At 35.7% G+C, this 22,797-nt stretch overlaps 5 protein-coding genes and 1 long non-coding RNA gene across 8 annotated transcripts; 3 read left to right on the plus strand and 3 right to left on the minus strand.

Annotated features, from left to right (window-relative positions):
• The first annotated feature begins 471 nt into the window (after positions 1-471).
• On the plus strand, positions 472-3,828 carry LOC125588894. 3 transcript variants are annotated; one of them, XR_007325098.1, is made up of 4 exons: positions 486-900; positions 984-1,261; positions 2,619-2,809; positions 3,020-3,342. XR_007325098.1 is itself a non-coding variant. In XM_048760824.1 (3 exons), the coding sequence occupies exons 1-3, from the start codon at positions 603-605 to the stop codon at positions 3,634-3,636; spliced, it is 684 nt and encodes a 227-aa protein (XP_048616781.1). In that variant the 5' UTR covers positions 472-602; the 3' UTR covers positions 3,637-3,828. The 3 variants fall into 3 exon arrangements, 2 of the variants coding, with proteins under 2 accessions (XP_048616781.1, XP_048616782.1); XM_048760824.1 differs by lacking the exons at positions 2,619-2,809; positions 3,020-3,342 and adding an exon at positions 3,529-3,828 and having other exon boundaries at positions 472-900; XM_048760825.1 differs by lacking the exon at positions 2,619-2,809 and having other exon boundaries at positions 479-900.
• Positions 3,829-4,635: 807 nt separating this feature from the next.
• On the minus strand, positions 4,636-5,142 carry LOC125588436 (secreted RxLR effector protein 161-like). The gene has a single exon (XM_048759774.1). The coding sequence runs from the start codon at positions 5,140-5,142 to the stop codon at positions 4,636-4,638; it is 507 nt and encodes a 168-aa protein (XP_048615731.1).
• A 2,818-nt stretch (positions 5,143-7,960) lies between these two features.
• Positions 7,961-8,461, minus strand: LOC125588437. The gene is made up of 2 exons (XM_048759775.1): positions 8,221-8,461; positions 7,961-8,088 (listed from the first exon to the last, which is right to left on the minus strand). Exons 1-2 carry the CDS (start codon positions 8,459-8,461, stop codon positions 7,961-7,963), a joined length of 369 nt encoding a protein of 122 aa, XP_048615732.1.
• Positions 8,462-10,782: 2,321 nt separating this feature from the next.
• On the plus strand, positions 10,783-13,023 carry LOC125588895. The gene is made up of 4 exons (XR_007325099.1): positions 10,783-12,306; positions 12,433-12,517; positions 12,607-12,691; positions 12,778-13,023. It is a non-coding gene; the product is annotated as an uncharacterized LOC125588895 (long non-coding RNA).
• Positions 13,024-15,131: 2,108 nt separating this feature from the next.
• LOC106352901 (protein yippee-like At3g55890) lies at positions 15,132-16,569 on the plus strand. Its single transcript, XM_013792553.3, has 5 exons — positions 15,132-15,384; positions 15,659-15,702; positions 15,799-15,907; positions 16,013-16,068; positions 16,227-16,569. The coding sequence occupies exons 1-5, from the start codon at positions 15,289-15,291 to the stop codon at positions 16,297-16,299; spliced, it is 378 nt and encodes a 125-aa protein (XP_013648007.2). The 5' UTR covers positions 15,132-15,288; the 3' UTR covers positions 16,300-16,569.
• A 2,940-nt stretch (positions 16,570-19,509) lies between these two features.
• Positions 19,510-21,364, minus strand: LOC106382038 (CTD small phosphatase-like protein). Its single transcript, XM_013821995.3, has 6 exons — positions 20,937-21,364; positions 20,728-20,856; positions 20,394-20,514; positions 20,237-20,318; positions 19,999-20,152; positions 19,510-19,901 (listed from the first exon to the last, which is right to left on the minus strand). Exons 1-6 carry the CDS (start codon positions 21,201-21,203, stop codon positions 19,767-19,769), a joined length of 888 nt encoding a protein of 295 aa, XP_013677449.2. The 5' UTR covers positions 21,204-21,364; the 3' UTR covers positions 19,510-19,766.
• Between the last annotated feature and the right edge of the window lie 1,433 nt (positions 21,365-22,797).

Raw genomic sequence — 22,797 nt, forward strand, 5'->3', positions numbered from 1 at the left:
TTCCATTCCAAAAAAAAATCAACATTCTTTTGAAAAATCATTCCACGTAAAAATAGTTTTGGAACAAATGGAATATTAATTCCATTCCATTGGATTTCACTAATTATCATTCATTTAATTCCACTTATTCCTTTTATTAACATTCAGTTACAACCTAAATATGTTTATTCTTATGAAAGAGAGTAAATATGTATCTATGTTTTACTTTATCTAAATAGTAATCAGACGAAATGAATAATTTTGTTGAGTAACCAGGAATAAAACATTTTCCACCTTATAATTTTACTCTATAAATGACATTCAGTCATAACAAAAGCTCTCCTGCAGAATAATATCTCCTGGCAAAAGACGTCCAAAACAATATCATATCATATCAAATGTTTTAATTCAACAGAAAATGTCATTTTAATGGTCAAAAATATTTATTTAAGACACAAATTACACATCAGCTATATCGACAGCATTGTCAATTTTTTATTTTCTTCGACCCTTTTAAAAACCCTCTCTACGAAAACCTCTCTCTATAAACAAATCACACTTGCATCAAATACAAACCCTCTGCAAATAACAAAAATTAAAACACACAGACAAGAAAATAAAAAATGGGTCTGATTAGCAAAGAAGAGATCAGCAAAACAAGAAGATACTCATCTTCTCTTTGGAGATGCATCAAGACCATCTTCGTTCTCTTCACTATGTTCCTCTCTTACATCCTCTTCTCTGCTCCTATCTTCCTCTCTGTCGCAGACGCCGTCCTACCCTCCATCATCCTCTCATCCTTCTCTTCTCTCCTTCGTCTTTCTCCGTCGACTGTTTCTTCTCATATAAGCAACTACGATTTCAGATACTCCCTCATCGATATTCCTCTCATCTCCATCATTAGATCTGCCATTATTCTCTGTAAGTATCCCCACAAGCTTCTTTATCAAAAACCCATAGCTCTGTTCTTAAAAATTGTTATTTTATATGTTTTTTTATGACAGGTGTTTACGGGCTCTGTGACGGACCAAAGCTATCAAGGGGACCATATCTGTCCATGACGATGATATGCTCGATATGTTCATTAATCTACGTGTCTTTTAAGGCAGCTGTTGTGTTCGGCGAGCCAGTGGTCGGAGACGGGGGAGGAAAGTTTAGAACAGAGGAAGTGGCTCTGTTTGTGTGTTCGTGGGTCTTAGCCATCGGTCATATCGTTGTGGCGTACAGAACGAGTTGTAGAGAGAGAAGAAAGCTCTTAGTCTTCAAGATCGACATCGAATCCGTAAGTTTCTCAACATTTGATTATTCTTTCATCATTCAATTTAATTTAATTAATTTTACCGTTACAGAAACATAGTAGTACTAATTTAAATATTTTGTATTTAAAAAAATATATATATATATATATCTGAGATGCTCTTCTTCTACCACTAATAAAAACCAGACTCGGTCAGAAATGGCATGTGACATTAGATATTAAATTTACACATATTTGGGCACTTGAGGATTCTTGAAGTTTGTATTAGACCTGAGACGGATCGGATATTCGGGCAATTTTAAGGTATCTTGATCCGGATCTTTATCCGGATCCGGATCTTTATCCGGATCCGTATCCGGCGTATCCATAATTTTACTATCCTTATCCGGATCCGGGGTTTTCGGATATCTGGGTGTCGGATATCCTTCTAAAAATTGTAATATCTGGCGGATATCCGGATCCAGATTTGGATCCTTAAAATAGATAAAAAATAATATTAATATATAAAAAATATTAAAAATAAATTAAAAATAAAAAAATATATAATGTTTTTAATTATTTCTATGTATAATATTACAAAATTTACATAAAATTTATATATACTATTATAAAAATAAAAATATATTAAATAAATTAATTTTTATATATATATATTACTATTTTTGAAATAGTTATTAATAAAATTTACGGATCCGGATATCCGGACTAAAAAATTAAGGTATCTTCGGATCGAATCCAGATCTCGGATAAAAGTTGCAGGCCTAGTTTGTATGTCGTTTATAGGTTTGGAAATGACTAGTCAATTTAGAAAGTTTGATTTTTCACTCCCAACCAAAATACCAAATTTTATTTTGATTAACACCTTTTTATGCTTAAAATAATTTATCTAAAAATAGATAGCGACCAATAGGGCCCTCAAAAGAATAAATCACATTTTCCTAAATGAAAATGTTTCCGAGTGGGAACCGTGTGAGGTGAATAATGATGGATTGCTTTACTAATCTACTAGGTCATGACAATGTCACTAACACCTAATTTAAAAGACACGCCTCATGGTTATTTTTAGTGAACTGTGACTAATAAATACTCCATCCATTTCTAAATTTCTAAATGTAAATAGTTTTAACAAAAAAAAATTTGTTTCACAATATAATTAGTTTACATATTTCAATATATCTTTTTTATTTATTGGATATTGTGTGACCAATGATATAATGTTAGGGTTTTAATAATTGTTTGAATTAATTTGTTAAATGATATATTTTTTTTAAATAACAATTTTTTAAATATCCGTGTTTTTAAGCAAAACTACTTACAATTAAAAACGGAGGGAATATAATTTAAGGTTTTAATTGTTGGGTTTGTGGTAATCTAATGGCAGGTTTCAGCTTGTAAAAATGTGTTTCCCAGATACCCGAAGATCCTTCTACAAGAGAGACTCAAATAGCTAATATTAGAAGACTATCAACACTTGTACATATATATACTTACGATACAGTTATATATATATATAAAAATACACGTATCAAATTCAACGTCTTCTGGGATTTGTTTTCTCCTTACAAGTATCAGGTAACAAAACCCACCTCATCGTTTTTATATACTAGTGTTTCCATATAATAAGGACCACCAACTTGCATATACTAATAACTTGATTATTAAATACTAAAGTTGCTTTGGTTACTATCATTTTCGGAGTCTGTGAGTCATATATAGTGGATGTATAACCAATTTGAGAATATGTGTGTTGATAATGTTGTTAATTGTATGTTTTGGTTACAGAAAGGTCCAGAGGATAATCTGTAAAGGAGGGAAGAACAGATAACGAATGGGCCTTAATATAACACTATTGCTTTTCGATGTGACACTATCTAAGACAGCTCCAATGAATTGGCAGTTGTTTACTATATTATAGATTTAAAATTAGGTAGACACACACACACACACAAAGAATCGTTGTAGGAGGTTTTGTTTTCCCTTACTTTTAACGAATGATTCCCTTACTTTTAACGAATGATCCACCGTTACACTTTTGTCTTTTTGTTTTGTTTGTATAAACCTTATTTTCACTAATGAAATAAGAAGCCGAAGGCATCTTTCTCCCACTTCTCTTTCTTCTCTTGTACTATAAAAAGAAAGAAAATATTTAAACATATCGTAAGTTTGCATATGTTTTGTATGGAACTTTCTATCCACTCCAACCCTTAGAAACTGTGGACATAGTGGAAGTGGACATAGTGAACTTGTTTGTCGATTAAAATGCTTCATTTAACCAAGTTGTTTTGGTCTAGTGGTATAGGAGCTCCAGCGGGAGTGTCCGCCCCTGGGTTCGAGCCTTGGCCACTGCAGAATTTACATGTGGGCTGCAGCATCCGAGACCGAAGACCGTTACACGGTGAGCCACATGGTGACGCCCTGGCAGCGTCTATGCTCACTTCGGTCTCTAGTCTGGACCACCTCGGTGGGGCCAGGATACTCGGTTAGCAAAAAAAAAAAAAAATGCTTCATTTACTTATGTGGTCATTGAATTCAAAATCTTGTAGTAAGAAATGTGTTTTTGTTGTAAAAGAATGGGGAAACTGTATCTTTTATTTCTGAATAATAAGTTCCCTTTATATAGGGGTTACAAGGAAGAGATAAATGGAAAGAATACAAAACCTAATCCAAGAGAAAATAGGAAAACTACTAAAGATAACAAGAAAGGAAAACATCCTAATCCTAAGCCGGCCAAGGCTAGACGACTTAATACTAAGTCGTCCAAGGCTAGCCGACCTAATACTAAGTCGGCCAAGACTAGCCGACCTAATACTAAGTCGGCCAAGACTAGCCGACTCTCTCTCTCCCTTGGTCGCGGCTGCGGCTGGGCCTGGTCGTGGCTGATGGGCCTTCTCTTCTGGTCTTGGTTAATAGCAATCCACTCTATGATTTATAACACTCCCCCTTGGATGCTATAACCATATGGGTTTGTATCATGCACGACGTTGCCTCATTAAAACCTCTCTAGGAAAACCAAAAACCCAAAGTGGGAAAAAATGGAAACCGTAGACAGGAAAAAGAGTACAACACATGACACTCCCCCTGATGAAGGCATCACTGAAGATCCTTCAGCTGGCGCATTCCTATCTGATGAACCAGCTTCTTGAATGTTGAGGTTGGCAGAGACTTGGTGAAAAGATCGGCTGAATTGTCACTGGACCGAACTTGAACCACTTGAACTTCTTTAGCCTTCTGTAGGTCGTGGGTGAAGAAGAACTTAGGCAAGATGTGTTTTGTTCTATCTCCCTTAACGTATCCATCTTTGAGTTGAGCTATACAAGCTGTATTGTCCTCATAGATGATCGTTGGCTCTTCTTTTTCTTTTTCCACAGCCAAGCCACTCTCTTTTAGGATATGGCCGGTCATATTCCTAACCACACAAGCTCTCGGCTTGCTTCAAACATGGCTATGATCTCGGCATGATTAGATGATGTTGCCTCTAAGGTTTGTTTTGTGGACCGCCAACTTACTGCAGCCCCACCGTGTATAAACACGTAACCTGTCTGAGATCTAGCATTGTGTGGGTTAGATAAGTACCCAACATCTGCATATCCAGCCATCTTCTCACTTGGCCGATCGGTATAGAACAATCCGAGATCGGGTGTTCCTTGCAGATATCTGAACAGATGTTTTATTCCGTTCCAGTGCCTAAGTGTCGGACATGAACTGAATCTAGACAGTAAACTCACGGCAAAACTAATGTCCGGTCTTGTATGGCTAGCCAAATACATTAAGGCTCCAATGGCACTTAGATAAGGTATTTCCGGTCCGAGCATATCCTCGTCTGGCTTCTTTGGTCCGAATGGATCCTTCTCAAGGTCTAAGGACCTCACGACCATAGGACTTGACAAGGAATGAGCCTTGTCCATATTGAACTGCTTGAGTATCTTTTCTGTATATGTCTTTTGATGCACAAGGATTCCATTATCCACATACTCAAATTGCAGTCCCAAACAGAACTTAGTTTTTCCTAAGTCTTTCATTTCGAATTCTTTCGACCGTTTGGAAAATCTCTCCAGGGGTTCCAATTACATTCAGGTCGTCCACATAGACAGACATAATCACGAAGCCCTTGCTGTCAAATCTCTTTATAAAAATACATGGACTTATTGGATCGTTCTTATAACCCTCTTTCATTAGGTACTCTGATAATCGGTTGTACCACATTCGACCTGATTGTTTCAAACCGTACAAGGCTTTATTTAGCTTAATACAATGTTGTTCTCGAGAACCTTTCTTATCTTTGAGCTCAATACCCTCTGGAACTCTCATATGAATTTCATTATCCAGTGGACCGTACAAATACGCAGTTACTACATCCATTAGGCGCAGATCAAGCTTCTTTTTCACGGCCAGACTGATCAAGTATCGTATTGTAGTTGCGTCCACCACAGGGGAATAAGTTTCCTCATAATCTATTCCTGGTCTCTGTGAGAATCCTGGTGCTACAAGCCGTGCTTTGTATCTCACTACTTCTCCTTTCTTATTTCTCTTTCTCACAAAGACCCATTTGTATCCCACTGGTTTGACATCTCTAGGTGTCACGGTTATAGGGCCAAAAATGCCTCTTTTCTTTAATGATTCTAACTCCACGTTTATAGCTTCTTTCCATTTGATCCAATCTGATCTTTGCATGCATTCATATATGGACGTGGGTTCTAGATCCTCATCTTTTTCCATGATCTCAAGTGCTACTTTATAAGCAAAAATATCATCGACGTCGATATCATTTCTGTTCCATTTCGTTCCAGACATTATATAGTTTATAGAGATCTCTTGATTGCCCGGCCCTTGTGTCCCATGAAGTTCGGCGTCCCGAACCCCATCATTTGGAACGGTCGGATCATTTGGTATGGCCGGCTCACTTCGCTCGACCGTCTGGGTCGGCTCGGCCGGTCCATCAATGTTCCGGATGGTTTCCTTGATGCTCTTGGATCCAGCACCTCTCTTGGACTTCCGAGGCTGTTTATCTTTGGAACCAATAGGTCTACCACGTTTGAGACGTTGGTTAGACTCTGTAGACACTTGACCTTGTCCCTTCTGGACGTCTATTCGTATTGGTGCATTACAAGCCGGGATATACGATTTTGTCACTCTATTTGGATCAGCAAATGAATCTGGCAGTTGATTAGCTAGCTTTTGAAGATGTATAATCTTTTGGACTTCCATATCACATTCTTTAGTCCGAGGATCTTGCAAAGATATTGATGGTCGAGACCATTCGATTTCTTTGCTCAATTCTTTGCTCAACCGGCCGTTATCTCCCCCTAAGGTCGGATATGTGGACTCATCAAACTGTGAGTCTGCGTATCTGGCCTTAAACAAATCACCGGTTGTTGGCTCAAGATACTTTATAATGCTCGGGGAGTCATATCCTACGTATATTCCCATCCTCCTTTGTGGTCCCATTTTCGTTCTCTGTGGTGGAGCAATTGTAACGTGGACGGCACATCCAAATGTTTTGATGTGGGACACGTCTGGCTCATGACCCGTGAGTAACTGGGATGGCGAATATCTATGCTCACTAGATGGCCTGATGCGAATCAGTTCTGCTGCATGTAATGCGGCATGTCCCCACGCTGATACCGGGAGTTGAGACCGCATGAGCAATGGTCTGGCTATCAGCTGGATTCGTTTAATAAATGATTCGGCCAAGCCATTCAGCGTATGTACATGTGCCACGGAGTGTTCTACACTTACCCCCATGGACATACAATAATCATTAAACGTCTGGGACGTAAACTCACCAGCATTGTCTAGACGTATAGTCTTTAAAGGGAAGTCTGGAAAGTGTGCCCTCAGTCTTATTATCTGAGCAAGCAGACGTGCAAATGCCAAGTTCCGAGTGGACAGTAAATAGACATGCGACCATCTGGTCGATGCACCAATCAGAACCATGAAATACTGAAACGTCCCACTAGGTGGGTGTATTGGTCCACATATGTCTCCCTGAATCCTTTCCAGAAAATTTATGATCTCTTTATTAACTTTGGCTGGTGATGGCCTAGTTATGAGTTTCCCTTGTGCACATGCTGCACATGTGAGATTGTATGGGACAACTCCTTTGAACGTGTGCCCTTGTGAGTTCATCATCAACTTTCCCATCATGTTAGTACCGGGATGGCCAAGCCGGTTATGCCATAGAGTGAAATTTTCGCAGGCATTAGCCTCGATCATACTGACCTTTGCATAGTATAGGCCAGTAGACATTGCAGGTAAGGTTTCTAGGATCTTTTTATAGCCTTTGGTGATCGAAATTATGTTAAGGAATTCTATATTTCCTTCTTCCCATGTTTCAAGATGGAAACCGTTCAATCCTATGTCTTTGAAACTCAATAGGCTCCTTTTAGAGCTTGGGGAATACAAGGCATTTCTGATCTCTAGATGATGCCTAATACATAAGCCTGGCCGTGACCTTCAATCAGGCCGGCTACACCTGCAATGGTGTGTACATTTGCACTTTGCAATATTAGATTTAAGAAATATCTTTTATCTCTAAGAATTGTATGACTTGTGCCACTATCCACTACGAGTATGCTCATTTCGTCATTCATTTCTATAAAAAAGATTTCATTTCTCAGAGACTTCAAAACTTTCATTTATTAAAGTTGCAGAACACCGAAAATAAAAACACCAAATCAATCATAAAACAATCATAAAGCAGTAAAAACAAGTCGTATCGAAAATTTAGTCTTTGAGACAATCAGAGGTCTCAAAATCCATAAGGTCGTCATTTGCAACATCAGATTCTTTATCAGCCTCATAACCGGAATCATGGACCATATGAGCCTCCGGGTTCTTGTCCTTAAGACTCTCTTGGTAGAGCTCACATAAGTGCTTAGGAGTTCTACAATTCTTGGCCCAATGGTTGCTCATCCCACATCTGTGACAAACGGATTTGGTTGAGTAAGACGGTTTGGATATACCACCTCGACCTCATCCATAACCGCCTCGGCTACGGCCGGGATTGGAACCACGACCACGGTTATTGTGGTTTCCTTTCCGGTCGGTCAAGTGTCTATCTCGACCGTTCGAGTAATTGTCACGGTTTCTGTATCCACAACGGCCTTTTCCGTGTGATCTTTTATCATTCTGGATGTAATTGCACTCGTTGGGATTTTTCTTTTCAACTTCATTGGCCTCTGGTAATGGGGCAGATCCGGCAGATCTAGCTTCGCTGTTCTTCATCAGGAGCTCATTGTTTGCCTCGGCCAGGAGCAGGCACGAGATCAGATCAGTGTATGTGGCGAAGCCTTTCATTCGGTACTGCTGCTGCAGAATTATGTTTGAGGAATGAAACGTAGAGAATGTTTTCTCAAGTAACTCTTCTTCGGTTACTACTTCACCACAAAGTCTCAGCATCGAGACAGTCTTAAACAAGACCGAATTGTATTCATCCACTGACTTATAATCCATGAATCTTAGATTCTTCCAGTCATTTCTAGCTTTTGGGAGTAACACCGTTTTCTGGTGATCATATCTATGCTGTAAAGCATCCCAAAGCTCTAGTGGATTTTCCATCGTAATGTACTGATCTTTTAGACCTTCAATGAGGTGATGGCGTATAATACTTATATGTACCGATTCTTATCGGTCTCATTGTTGTCTTTGATGATTGTATCACCAAGACCTTTTGACCTTAAGCTGATCTTTGTGTCTAGAGCCCACTGCAAGTAGTTGTCTCCGGAGAGATTAAGGGCTACATAGTCTCTATTTGAGATTTTCGACATCTGAATCACATTATCATTTCAATTTAGGTTCACAATGTGATCATGTGGCCGCATGGTATAACAAGCTCGGCCACAAACTTGTCTTACGCATCTATGAGAAAAACAATCAATCTAATCGACCATGGTGCGAACAAACAAGCCGCACAGCTATGTGGACAATCAATAGGATCGGACATGTAATTCTAAATTGACCATGGTGCGAACAATCCTAACATTTGTTTCTACATGTATCAGGAAGATTAATGCCACACGGCCATATGAATTTAAATGCAATCAGATTCGAATTCATATGTTTCTATATGCTGGTCGATTTTATTAAACAATACGAATGCAATTTCAATTTCAGATTCATATATATGCAAACAACCTTAGCAATTTATGAATTTAGGGTTTCAACTTTAAAATCTAAGGCTGCCAGTTTTAATTAAAAGGGTTTCAAGGCCTTTAGGATTCAAGTTCTAGATTAGATTACTTCAATCAATCTAACAATCTTAAAACCTCAAATCAATCAATTCAAATCAATAAAAATCAAATTCAGCTCTTTAGGGTTTAGGGTTTCGATTCCTAAATTAGGATTTCTCAAAATCAAATCAGGAACAATCAATTCAAGTTCTAAGGAATCGATTTCTATCTTTCTAGTTAGGAGATTGCCGATTTTAATCTTGTAGGTTTTTAGGGTTTTGATCAAGATCAAAGTTTCCATATTTATGGATTAGGGTTTCTGATCAATCTAGGTTCTCAGATTAAGTTTATACCTTTTTTGTAGGGGATTTAGAACCGGACCACCTTTAGAGAGAGAGAGAACCGATCGGATGCAATCGGGTCGCGGATGGGACGATCGCGGGCTGGAGGCGTCTCGGCTGCGAGCTGCGCGGAGATCGGGTCGGATGCGATCGCGTCTCGGGTGTGGGTCGCGAGCTGGACGGTTCTTCTGAGCTGGAACGTGATCTGAGAACTTCTAGGATTCAAGAGAGATCAACTGAGTTCTTGAATGAACTAAGAACAAGATTAGGGTTTAGGGTTTTTAGGTTGTGGTCGCCGGTTTTGGCTTTTAGGTTAGAGAGGGGTTTCGATTTTATCTCAAGGATCTAGAGACGATCGTGCTGATAACGTGTTGTAAAAGAATGGGGAAACTGTATCTTTTATTTCTGAATAATAAGTTCCCTTTATATAGAGGTTACAAGGAAGAGATAAATGGAAAGAGTACAAAACCTAATCCAAGAGAAAATAGGAAAACTACTAAAGATAACAAGAAAGGAAAACATCATAATCCTAAGTCGGCCAAGGCTACACGACTTAATACTAAGTCGTCCAAGGCTAGCCGACCTAATACTATGTCGGCCAAGACTAGCCGATTCTCTCTCTCTCTTGGTCGTGGCTGCGGCTGGGCCTGGTCATGGCTGATGAGCCTTCTCTTCTGGTCTTGGTTAATAACAATCCACTCTATGATTTATAATAGTTTTAGTGTTTTCTTACTCCGTTGAACAAAAAAAAGAAAGAAGAAGAGCGTTTTCTTACTCCATGACTTGACTTTTTGTAGATAAACATGCAATTTATTTAGTGTTTCAAAAAAAAAAAACATGCAATTTATCAAACTATGTTTGTCCAACGGTTCCAACGTAACATATTTAATGTCCTATTGAGTGCATATAATATAGTTTCGAACTATAAAATGGTACACTACGCTCGAAGATGATCTCATTTGCTAATAAAAATCTATCTGATCTTTATTTAACAAATATATACTTTAAAAGTCCGCAATTTCTAGGTAATCCGTTTGTTAAACTGATTACTATAATCCGAGCTTATTAGGCCGAACTAAAAGTATGTGCAAAACGTTTTCAAATAGATATGATTTTGTTTGAGCAAAATCTTCTTATTAGGCCGAATCAGATTTGGTCGTTGGCCCACTAGATGAAACTCTCACCAGGATACATAGTTTTGAGATAAAGATTATAGTTCTTTTTATGCAAGATTTGGTCCAAGCCTTCCCTCAGTAATATAGGGTCAAGGACCTTAAACTAGACATAACGAATTTACATAGAAACAATATCGATCAGAAACATGTTGACATTACAGAAGAAAACCTTAATTAGACCTACCAACCCTTCCTGATGAGTGACTAGTTAGGACCAAATCAGTAAAGGTTAGGAGGAGACCAATCAAAATACGTGGCTAACCGGAAGTCCGCATTGTTTTATCGGCAAATTCTAGTTTCATTTTTACGTGTTTTCTATACTTTTAGATTCATATATTTATCGTGGTAAGGTTGGTTCATATTAACATGTTGTGTTTAAAGTTTAAACACCTAACGTGCTAATAAAACGGAATCCAATTCTAGGAAAATTACGGACCAACATTTTTTAATTGTATTATTATTTAAATTAATTATTAGTGTGAAGTTTAATTTACTTTAATGATGATATATGAATTATTAGTTATTACCATATTTTATAAAATTTACAAAACATGAATCTCTATAAAGAAAACTTATTTCAACAGTAATACATGAATTATTAATTATTAACATATTTTAAAATTTTGTCAAAAATATGAATGTTTATAAATAAATTTGTACATATCATAATTAGGTTGATCCAGTGTCATATTTTTTCTTTTTAATAATGAATATGATGATAATACATAATCAAATCACAAATGTTAAGAGGGATTTCAGAACAGCTTTTCAAAATAAAATTATTTATCATGTAAAACAGAAGTAAATGTAAAGAAAATGAAAAAAAATAAACATATCCAATTAGGTATTATCATTTCATGTTTTTATTTTTTATTTGTATTTGTTTTCGTTTATCTCACTATGTTATAAGAAACTAGAGAAAATAAATTTAATACTTTCACTCGTTTTGTAGTTGTTAAGTTGAATGTCATATAATCTATCTATCTATCTATTTATATAAAAAACTGTTTGCTCTCTCCAGGGCCCTCCACGTCATCCTCCACGTAGGAAAGTCGTGCGTCTTGACGCCGCCACGTGTCAACCCACACGAAACGCGCCGTTTCATTTATTCTTCAGCTTAGTGGGCTTTTTCGGGTGTTCTGTATCTGGGCTTTGGACTGTCGATCTTAGTTCCTTATCCGGCTCGAACGAACAGAAGACGCCTCTAACCCTAATCAGCTTCAGACAAGAAACAAAGGTCCCATCTCCGCATCCTTCGACGGCAACTCGATGTCGTTTCTGCTTTCTATCACCATCTGAAACAGTCCGAGTTAAGAGTTCATGTTTAATCCCATCGATTCGGTGTGCCCAGAATTTCTTCCTTTATAGAGAAGCTTTGCAATTTGGTATTTGGAGTTTTTTGATAAATCTACAATAATGATTTTGAGATTGATTCTTCTCCTGTTTCATTACATCTCAGTGTTTGCTAATCTTTTCTGCTCCTTCTAACCTGTAACTTCACTTCACTGCAGTTCTACAACAAATTGTCTGAGTGTTTTTTACGCTCAAGCCAACCATCTTAAGCAAAAGTTATTGGCCGCGGATGTGAAGCCTGAGGTGATGTCACTACCAGTCCTTCATTTGAATTCCACAACCAACTTTTGCAATGTCACTTTCACCTTTCATTGATCTCCTACAACTTGCAGGCTGGATTTTCCTAAATGCAATTTCTGGCGCACATATATACTTACTTTGACAAAGAAACAAGTGACAGTGACACCTTCTAGCCAGGTAGTTTGCTCTAGCTTTAACAATTTATTCTTGATTTTCTTGCTTGAAAACCCACAACGTAGACATATACGACTGTTTTTTTGTAGCTTTGGTAATGGTGACTTAATTAGCCTCTTCCACGAGTTCGATCAAATATGGTGATGATAATAAAATAGAAACAGTAACAGTGTCAGAGATCAACACCTATATGCTCAACTCTACACCTCAGATCCATTGCCTATATCTTTCCTAATGCTTACTGTTTTCACATTCATTCATTGTAGACGCCTATAAATACGTTGTACTTCAGGTTGTAGTGTTCTTTATTCCTTAAAAAGGAACTTTTTATTAGATCTGTCGTTATGCATGGTGCTGGTGTTGGAGACCGTTTAGATGCACAACTATCCTGGAGGTGATATATGCCTTCTGCCACATATACCGCCTGCAACTGCTCAGATGGTGAGAAAGCAGCTATTGACCAGATCACCGGAGGTGATGACTTCCTCTCAAACCACCCTGGGGTATGGGATGCAACAGCCGCTGCTGAGCAGCCCACTTCTGGTGGAAGCAATGCAGAAGAACATCTGGTTCCAGCAGGAGGAAACGCACTAAAAAGCACATATCTCCAGTTGTCGTTATGCTTTCGTAAATGAACACCCTCTAAATTTTACATAAATTAATGCATATATAGTAAAACTCTACACGTATATTTAAAATTTTGAAGTTAACTATTAATAAATATATGCATTATCAAATTCATGTATCAATATGTGATTTCGATAGTTTTATTTTGTATTTGCAGTTTTTGATTTAAAATAATTTTATTAAATAATTTTATGTGTGTTTTGATGGTAGTTTTTATCTTTTATTATTTTGAAAATAAACATTTTACTACTAATTATATTTTTACTTTATTAATTTCAAAATCAAAATCAAAAACTAAAAACCGAAATCTAAAACAACCATTCATGTTTTTCAAAAAACTAAAATCTACTGGATAATCAAAAACCAAAAAAATCAAAAACTAAAATCTAGAAATCAAAATCAAAAACTAAAATCTAGAAAACAATCATCACCACCTGCTCTTGTGATTTTAAAAATTTTCAAATAGATATGTTTTTGTTTGAGCAAAATCTTCTTTTTTGAACAAAAACTAGACCCTGACCCGCGCGCTAGCGCGGATATGAATTTTTAGTTTTTAATTATTTATTTTATTAAATGACGTATTTATAATATTCGTTCATATTATATTCATTAAGTAAATATTTTTTTTGCATCTTAAACTTTCTATTTTTTTACGAATGTGTGATATCATATAAAAAATATAAAAAAATGAGTATAGAGTTAGTTAGATAATTTTAAAAACAGAAATTTTTCTTTCGTGTGTGATATGATATAAATAATGATCCGACCAGTTAACAAAAATCATAATTATTTTATGTGTAATTTTTTTTATTTTGATCATTTCCTCAACTCTATATTAAATTTTAGATATTTTAATTAGAATATTTTTAATATCTTTACCTTTTTATTTGAAATGCAACTCAATATTTTTTTAACAATTATAACAAAATATTTAAAAAGTATTTTTAGAATTTGTTTGAAAAATATGAAAATTACATTTTAAATTAAAATTATTCTAAAATATAATAAGTTTTGATGTAAATGTAAACTCGAATTATGTCAAAAATAATGATATTCAATGATAATAACAATTTTAATTGATTAATTTTTTAAAAATACATTTACAAAAATATTGTTTGAAAGAAAATTCATTTATCTTTCAAATATAAAATGAAAATATTATAATTAAATAATAAAAAATATAAATAAAAACCATAAATTTAGCAAATGACAACTGAGTTATATTATGCTAAAATTTTCTTTCTAACAATTTATCAAATGACAAATGAGTTATGAGCAAATAATACCATGTAATTTTTAAAAACATAGCAATTCTTAAATATTTTTTGAATAAATAATTATTTTTAAATTTAATCAACTGAAAATAATATCCGTACAATTGTGTGAGTCAAATTCTAGTTTTATTGATGCATGTTATATATTAGTGCTGCATGTTTTTGGTAACATTTTAATGATGCACGTTTTTAAAAATCTCCATTATTAAAATTATGCACGTAAGGATAACTCATGAGTTTTTTTGGTTGATTAAATGACATTATGTCTAAATTTATTTAAGGATATTTCATTAAGGTAACTGAAAAAGACAAACAATAAAATATGAAGTTTAAATTCATTTAAGCATATTTCATTAATGCAACTGAAAAGACAAGTAATAAATTAGACAGTTTTATTCGTTTTAGGATATTTTATAAATGTAACTGAAAAAGACAAGAAAAAAATAGAGAGTTTAATTAATGAAATAAGAACATTTTCAAATGAGTCTTTTAATAATATAGATAAAAAACAACTTCCATATCCACGTTTCTTGCTAAAATACGCAACTTCCAAATCCAATCAGACCGAGTCCTCTTGTTAACAGTTTTTATACGTTACCGAAAACTACTCCAAAAGTCATATAAAATCAAAAGACTCAGATTTTAGGGATTAGCTATCCAGTTCACGGAAAAAGAGAGAGATTTGTAGTTACAATCAAGATGGGAAGGGTTTTTATTGTTGATCTGGAAGGGAAAGTCTATAGTTGCATACACTGTAAGACCAATCTTACTAAAGATCAAGACATCATGTCCAAGGTCTGATGTTTTTTTTTGGTTGATAAATGATTTTTTTCATCTAGGGGCCTAGGGCATCCGTTTTCTGATTATATATATGAGTTTTCAATGATTCCTTTTAGTATTGACCATGTGTAACATGATAACATCTCATCACATTGCTTAGTGTCAGTTTCAGTTTCTTAGTTTACAGAGTATTGCACCGTTCTTACTATTAAAAGGTGTTTATATCAACATAGGTAACATATAATACATAGACTACACTATAGTACTGATGGACTTTGTGTTTGTGCAGTCTTTCAAAATCCGGGGTGGACAAGCTTATCTCTTCAGGGAAGTGTAAGTTTTCTGTTTTCTTATAGTTTACTTTGGTCTATTATTTAGTTTTTCCCCTATACTCATAATTACGTTTTCTTGTTGTTGTTGATCTTATAGTGTAAACGTTTCAACTGGAAATAAAGAAGACAGAATGATGATAACGGGGCTTCATACTGTAACTGATATATTCTGTGTTGGTTGTGGATTAAACGTTGGTTGGAAATATGTAAGTCAAACATTTCTTTAGTTTAGTTGCGGACATAATAACAATAGTCCATGTTCGCGACAGTTCTGGAGTAGTTAAACTTTGTTTTGTGGTTTATGTTACAGGGTGACTGCCCATGATGTGAGCCAGAAGTACAAGGAAGGAAAATCTGTTCTTGAATTGTGACGATTTTTTCTTTAATTTTTTTTATCAAAGCATTGATTACATTTCCAAGTTCCAACAAATAAACACAAATGTTACTACTTTTGATTCAAGAATGTGATTTGACGTTTGAGGTATGATCCCAAATGCTAATATTATCTTTGTTTGTTTGCAACAGGTATAAGATTGTGGGTCCTCATGATAGCAACGACTTGGTTTGTCAACAAGTTTCTCAGCTTATGATTCAATAATCAGATGATGCTTAAGCATTTTCCTCTTATTTCTTAGATTTCTTTTACAATGTACATTCTTCGACTTCTTTTTCATTTTCTTTTGGTTCTGTATCGAATAAGTAAATTTGGTACCCGTCGTAATTGCCTGGTTTGATAGATTTTAGTCTTGTTTATTTTTGAATGAATAACTACTACACATTATGCTTTGATGATTCTTGGAAGTAATGATGATGAATTGTAGTGGGGTTTCCTCCACCAAATTGGCTTGGTAGTAATTTTCTAATTACATATCCTCAAGAACACCCAAGAACTCCATTTCTTGTGAGATGTTTGACCATCAAATTTGATGGTGTAGAATAGACTAATCACATTATTGTTTCAAATTCGATCCATCTAATAATAATTTACTTAACTAATCACAATATGGTTTCAAATTCAGTCTTGTTAATATCCTTTCCACTTTACACTGTGGCATGGAATTGGAGCAAGAAACGTGCTTATCTAGTCATTATTGTCAGTATTAAAGCAGAAGCCAAACACACTTATCTAATTATTTATTTGTAATAGTTTTAACCGTTATCAGCGGAGCTATGAATCTAGGGAAAAACCTATAATAGAAGCATTGAAGAAAAGGTGCCAGGGTTATCGAATTAAATATTTGGCGGAGTTCCAGTGCAGATGGTTGCAGATGTTCTTCATGGAAGGTAATTATAATTATTGGTTTTTCTAAGCCCTTCAGAAACAACTTCCACGGGCGGACGTAGGCTTGAGAGTACGGGGGCCTACTCTTTTTATTTTTTTTTTCTAAACAACTTAAGCTAATTTGATTTAATTATTCTTAGTGTAGTGAATAAACAAATTTGTGCCCCCATTCATATGTTTTTGTTTTGTTTTTAGTATTGTGCCCCCAATTATAAATGGTTCTAGATCCGCCACTGGTCAACTTCGCTAGTTCCTAACATAAATCCAACTTTATATCGAATGATAAACAAAACGATCATTATAGTTAAACCATATAACTAACCATAAAACAACACAAAAGCTATAGTTAAAAGCATATACTTCATATTTGGACTTAGAATTTCGAACATAAACCTTAATTATCGAAGACTTTTTCCTAAATGGACGAAGCACCTATCATTTGCCTACAAACGGTTTGGTGGGACATTGAAAACAGTAGAACTAAAATTGTACAGTTCTCAATGCCCAACTAAACCAAATAATACTCTCTCTCTTTTATAATGTTTTTATAAAGTAAGTAGTTTTGGTTAAAAACGCAAAGATTAAGAAAATTATTATGTTTTAAAAAATATTGTATAATAAATAGGTTAGATATAATTTAACCAATCAAAAATAAGTTTATTTATTTTGATTGGTCACATTACAATCAATAAATGTAAAAGTTACTTAGAAATATGAAAATTACTTACATTTTGAAATCAAAAAAATTCCTAAAACTACTTACAATATGAAACGGAGGAAGTACATTTCAGCCTCGGTAATCAAGCCCAAGCGGCCAATGAGAGAAAATGAGAGAAATAGGGGTTGTGAGCAAAGAGGGCAAGAATCCAATAAATTTAAGACGCGAACGCAGTGAACGTCGTCGGATTATAATTCTTTCTGAATATGACAATTTCAAAGCCCACCTAAAAGCGAAGCCCAAACCAATTTTATTAAGGGAAATTAGGCTAGATAGCTAAGAAATAAAACATAAAGAATCTAACTAAAAAAAGTCACCATTATTATTATATTATGTACTATATTACCTTTAGTATCTGGTCACTAAAATCTCAAACACTTTCTTCTTTAATTACCAATCGCCACCACCGTCGTTTCTTTCTTAATCACCATTGTCTCTTTTATTGTCGCCACTTTCACTACAATCACCACATATCTGTAATCTTTGTTCAGTATTTTATATTTTTCAAGACCACAATCCTATCAACCATCGTCTCTTCCTTCGTAATCACCACTGCCTCCATCAACTCTGTTATTCTCGTATGTACCGTAAATTTCAAGTTGTACTATGCTATTTGAACAATATGTACTATGCTATTTGATTGTTACTATTCTATTTTAATAATACTTCTTATTATGTACAATGTGCATGCTTTGATATTTGGATTATGGTTTATATTCCTTTTTAAAGTTTAGTGATTAGTGTTTTGAGTTTAGTTTATGGAAAGTTTGGGTTAACATTGGGGTAAATATTACCTTCTCCCCTTTAATCATAGACATTTCAAAATTTGAACAATATGTATTATGCTATTTCATTTATTACTATTCTATTTTGATTATGTTTCATGCATATTTTGATATTTGGGTTAGAGTTTATATTTTTTTTTAGGGTTTAGAGATTAATGTTTGGGTTTGGGTGTAGAAATCATCCATAGATGTAAAGGAGGGAACACAATTCATTTTCGAATATAGCATTCTATTTAATAATTTTACTAATACTTGCTATACCACCTAGTTTGCTCTATGCTATTTCTAATCTATGTTATGAAAAATCATTGGTTCCTACATATCCACATCCGTCACTTTCTTTGTAACCACCACCACCATTGTCATTACCATCACGATCACCACCTATCTCATTGTCTCTTTTACATATTTCAAATTATCGCTGTTTCACCATACCACCGTACTCACCTCCATTGCTATGATACTATTATAATCATAACCATCACAATCCATAGCTGCCCCTACCGTAATCATCACCACCGACCATCGCCGCGATAATTGTCACCATTGTAACATCAAAACCATTATCATCACCGATTGAATCATAACTGTCACTGTTTTTCTTCGATCTCTATCATCAACCATGCCTCGTAATCTCTTCCCATTTTCTTCTTTTCAGTTTTAACATCATCAATTATTTTTTTTACCGTATATTTGCAAGACAAAAGGTTAAAATCGGATTTTCTTCATGAATTATTTTTTTTACGTTATACTTGCAAGACAAAAGGTTAAAACCCGAAGGAAAAGGAAAGAAAGTGTTATTCATTTAATTATGTCAAATCGATAGCTATATTCTTAATATTGATCCCAAAATTGGTTAGTTGGCCAATTAAACCTTTTATTAACAATTCCTTCCTTTTTTTTTTTCTTATAAGTTAAAACCAATTATTTTTCTAGCTCTGAAACTGAAATTGGTAGATCCAGTTTCTAGTTCGGCTTCAACCAAAACTCACTGTCCGCTCCAAACAGAACAGAACCAACCCGTTAAAAGAAAATTAATGCTTTGATTATTAACAAATATTACAAAGAAAGCTAGAGAAATTACATGAAACCAAGAATGTGTAACAGATCACTAAAAGGAATCTTCTACCATAGAATATAAACAGTACAAATGGTAATTTTATGTGCCTTCCTTCTCCTCACGTTTTCATTGCTGAAACTACTGTACCAACCAAGTCCTTTGCCTTAATGAGTGGACCAAAGATTTCTGATATATATCCATTAGTTTCTGCTTAATCAGTTCATGGATTCCAGCACGAAGTTGGTATGCCTTGCTTCTGAAACCATTCAGGCATGTGGAACCGATCATAAAGTGTCCGTCTTACATCTTCTTCCTCTGAAAGTTGCTTAAGAAGTGGAAGTATAACGTCCAAAAGCTTCATGTGTTGATAAATTTCGATTAGTCTCAAGAGTGATAACAATAATAAAACGGGTTATAGATGCATGAGAGAAGAGCAATAAACTAATAGAGACCTGAGTGTCATTTGGCTGCCCAGCGGAAAAGGCAACACATGGAATCCCATTTGATGGTTGCAATAAGAAGCTGAAAGGATTGTTGTCAACAATCACAGTCCTAGACATGTTCGTTGATGTGCTTAACAGATCCTTCACGTGATCTCTGTATTGCCTGATTAGAAATCAAACAACAATGTCCAAAGATCTCAATAACCTACCACGTCGAAAGTGTAAAACAGAGCGAGTATTAACTCACGTGCTGACTGTTGAAGGTCGATAAAGTCGGTTGCTGAGTACTTTCCTGGTATCTATCCTGTCCACAAGTGGTCTCGCATACCCTGCAGGCAAGAAACACGAATGTTCAAGTCTACTAAGGATTACATATTTGAGTATGCATTTGAAATAAAAAAGACCTTCAAGACCAGCGGTGAAGAGAACAAGATCTGCAAAGTGGCTAAGTTGCTCTAAGAAGTCGTGCAATCCTGGACGCTCAAAGACCGTGACATAATTGATCTTAGGTTTCCCATTAACTTCCTTCAAGACAACAAGAGAGATTCATAAAAACAGCAACTCAACCAAAAGCAAAGAACACAAAAAGTTGGTGGAAAGAGTGTAAAATGAACTTTGTATTCAATCTCGTTAGTTGTAAAATGTTATGCATATATACTAAACCGAACTAAACCAGCTTAAATTACATTTACATTTGACCAATCTAAACCGGCTAATAGAAAGCAAGAGCAAGCAAACCTTGTCTGATGACAAGCACTCAAGCTCGAACCAGTTTAATCCAGCGTCAATGGCTTGATTACGCAAAGCAGCAGGTAGACTAGAAGTCTCATATGCACAAACTAACGTCTCGTCCAAGTCAAGAACTACCTACAAACACACATATTCAAACTAACTGTAGATGACATTTGACCAATTGATAAGACGAAGAAGAAGAATTGAAAGCGTGCCTTGAGTCTCTCGAATCGGCTGCGTTCGACTTCGATTGAGGACTCGATTTCCACGGAGGCGGGAGAATCCGCCGCCGTTTCGAGCAGTTCGATGTTCGGCAAGGGTTTGAAACCATCGGCGGAGGAAGAGAGGAGAGGATGGTATCCGACGGCGCGGAGGATCTGGAGGAAGATCTGGTAGAAGAAGGCGAGGCAGTTCACCAGAGTCTTCCACAGTTGAAGCGACCGACGAGAGTAAACGACATCGGCCTGAGTCAACTCGGCCATGAATCGGCGGAGGTTGGAATCTAAAGGTGAAGAAGAAAGGAAGGAATCAAACCTTTCCCTTGGGTTTTCTTCTTCTTCCTTTGATTTTTGTTATCTCTGGAATGTTGTTTTAATTTAATTTTTAATTTTAATTAGGAGAGAGAGAGAGAGGTGTATCTATGGCGATGGTTCGATGAACAAGTTTGAAAATGACATTTTAATGATACGATGCACGCGCCCCCACTTGCCCATTTTGGAACTCTTTATAATTTTTGTTCAATAATATTCTTGTTTTTATAAGATTTTTACTACTCCCTGCTTAAGATTTTCTAGATTTATTTTTTGTTCTAAAATAATAGATTTTCTAAAATTAGTTAATGTTGAAAAATTGTATACTTTTAAAAAATATTAATTGAAAATATTTGAATTGGTTGAATACTATTGGTTGATATTTATTGGAAAATGTATAGTAAAATAAATAATAAATTCAATTATAAAAAGTTAATTGTTTTCGCGTGAATACTCTAGAAAATTATTCTTTCGGGAACAGAGAGAGTAATTGATTTAGAAATTTATATAAAAATCAAACAAATAATAAAAGGAGAATATGAACTCCATTGAGCCTATCCACCTCAGCATGAAAAATCAACCAATGAAAAACTTTCTTTTTGCCACATCACACGTGTTAGGCTGCTCTTTCTTTTGTGATCCGTGAATTGAAATATCTGGCCCATAAGCCCAACCGAAGAGAATCCCTAAAACGCCGAATCTGGATCGATGATTTTCTTCGACATTCTCTATCTTCGTTGTTTCCAATTCTTCAACGGTTTGTCGATCAATCGCTACTCCATCTCTGTGCAATGAATCCTCTGAAAATCTCATTTATGGCTTCCTTTCGCCTTCCCCCTCCTAAGGTTCTTTATAACACTCTTCTTCTTCCCAGATTTATCACACACAAAAATATTCTCTCAAGCGATGGATTCCAACAGCAAATCCCCTGTTTCCGGTAATCTTATCTCGAAGAAACCAAACGGTAAGGACGGTGTCTCCTCCGCCGAGCCGATCAAATCGATGGATTCCAACAGCAAATCCCCTGCTTTCGGCGATCTCATATCGAAGAAACCAAACAGAAAAGACGGTGTCTCCTCCGCCGGGCCGATCAAACGTACCGGCCAAACCAGTGTCTCTTCTGCCAAAGATGTCTCCGGCGATCCTATGTCGAAGAAATCAACCAGCAAGGCCGTTGTGTGCTCTGACGTGCCGGTCAAACGTAGCGGCGGAACCGGTGTCCCCTCCGCCAAAACTGATGAAGTGGTGTTCTTCAGAGATGTTAAATTTGGACCACAGGAAGACGAGTTAAGGTTTCGTCTGATCCATTTTTGGGAGGCTCGGAACGCACTCACGAAGATACTTCTTGGTCTCATCTAAACAGGTATGCTTCCTCAATCAATAATAAAGTCCTGAATATATACAGAACCGATTTTCCTCAGACATGAAAATAGATTAGCACATAAATAACATGGTGTAGTTTAAGTTTAACCCCTAACGCTCATAACGATTTAATATAGTGTTGTTTGATAATAATCTGAGATTCTATCTGACTACAGGGTATGCA

This window comes from Brassica napus, chromosome C6 (genome assembly GCF_020379485.1).
Source record: "Brassica napus cultivar Da-Ae chromosome C6, Da-Ae, whole genome shotgun sequence".
Lineage (NCBI taxonomy): Eukaryota > Viridiplantae > Streptophyta > Magnoliopsida > Brassicales > Brassicaceae > Brassica > Brassica napus.

Coding starts and splice junctions, on each gene's coding strand:
- LOC106382038 (XM_013821995.3), bottom strand. CDS start 21,203: ATGGCCGAGTTGACTCAGGCCGATGTCGTTTACTCTCGTCGGTCGCTT. Junction 20,319..20,393: donor CTTCACCGCTGGTCTTGAAG/GTCTTTTTTATT, acceptor TCTTGCCTGCAG/GGTATGCGAGACCACTTGTG. Junction 20,153..20,236: donor CGACCTTCAACAGTCAGCAC/GTGAGTTAATAC, acceptor ATTTCTAATCAG/GCAATACAGAGATCACGTGA.
- LOC125588436 (XM_048759774.1), bottom strand. CDS start 5,142: ATGGACAAGGCTCATTCCTTGTCAAGTCCTATGGTCGTGAGGTCCTTA.
- LOC106352901 (XM_013792553.3), top strand. CDS start 15,289: ATGGGAAGGGTTTTTATTGTTGATCTGGAAGGGAAAGTCTATAGTTGC. Junction 15,908..16,012: donor TAAACGTTGGTTGGAAATAT/GTAAGTCAAACA, acceptor TTATGTTACAGG/GTGACTGCCCATGATGTGAG. Junction 16,069..16,226: donor GGAAAATCTGTTCTTGAATT/GTGACGATTTTT, acceptor TGTTTGCAACAG/GTATAAGATTGTGGGTCCTC.
- LOC125588894 (XM_048760824.1), top strand. CDS start 603: ATGGGTCTGATTAGCAAAGAAGAGATCAGCAAAACAAGAAGATACTCA. Junction 901..983: donor TAGATCTGCCATTATTCTCT/GTAAGTATCCCC, acceptor TTTTTATGACAG/GTGTTTACGGGCTCTGTGAC. Junction 1,262..3,528: donor TCAAGATCGACATCGAATCC/GTAAGTTTCTCA, acceptor GTTTTGGTCTAG/TGGTATAGGAGCTCCAGCGG.
- LOC125588437 (XM_048759775.1), bottom strand. CDS start 8,461: ATGAAGAACAGCGAAGCTAGATCTGCCGGATCTGCCCCATTACCAGAG. Junction 8,089..8,220: donor TCCCGGCCGTAGCCGAGGCG/GTTATGGATGAG, acceptor AGCTCTACCAAG/AGAGTCTTAAGGACAAGAAC.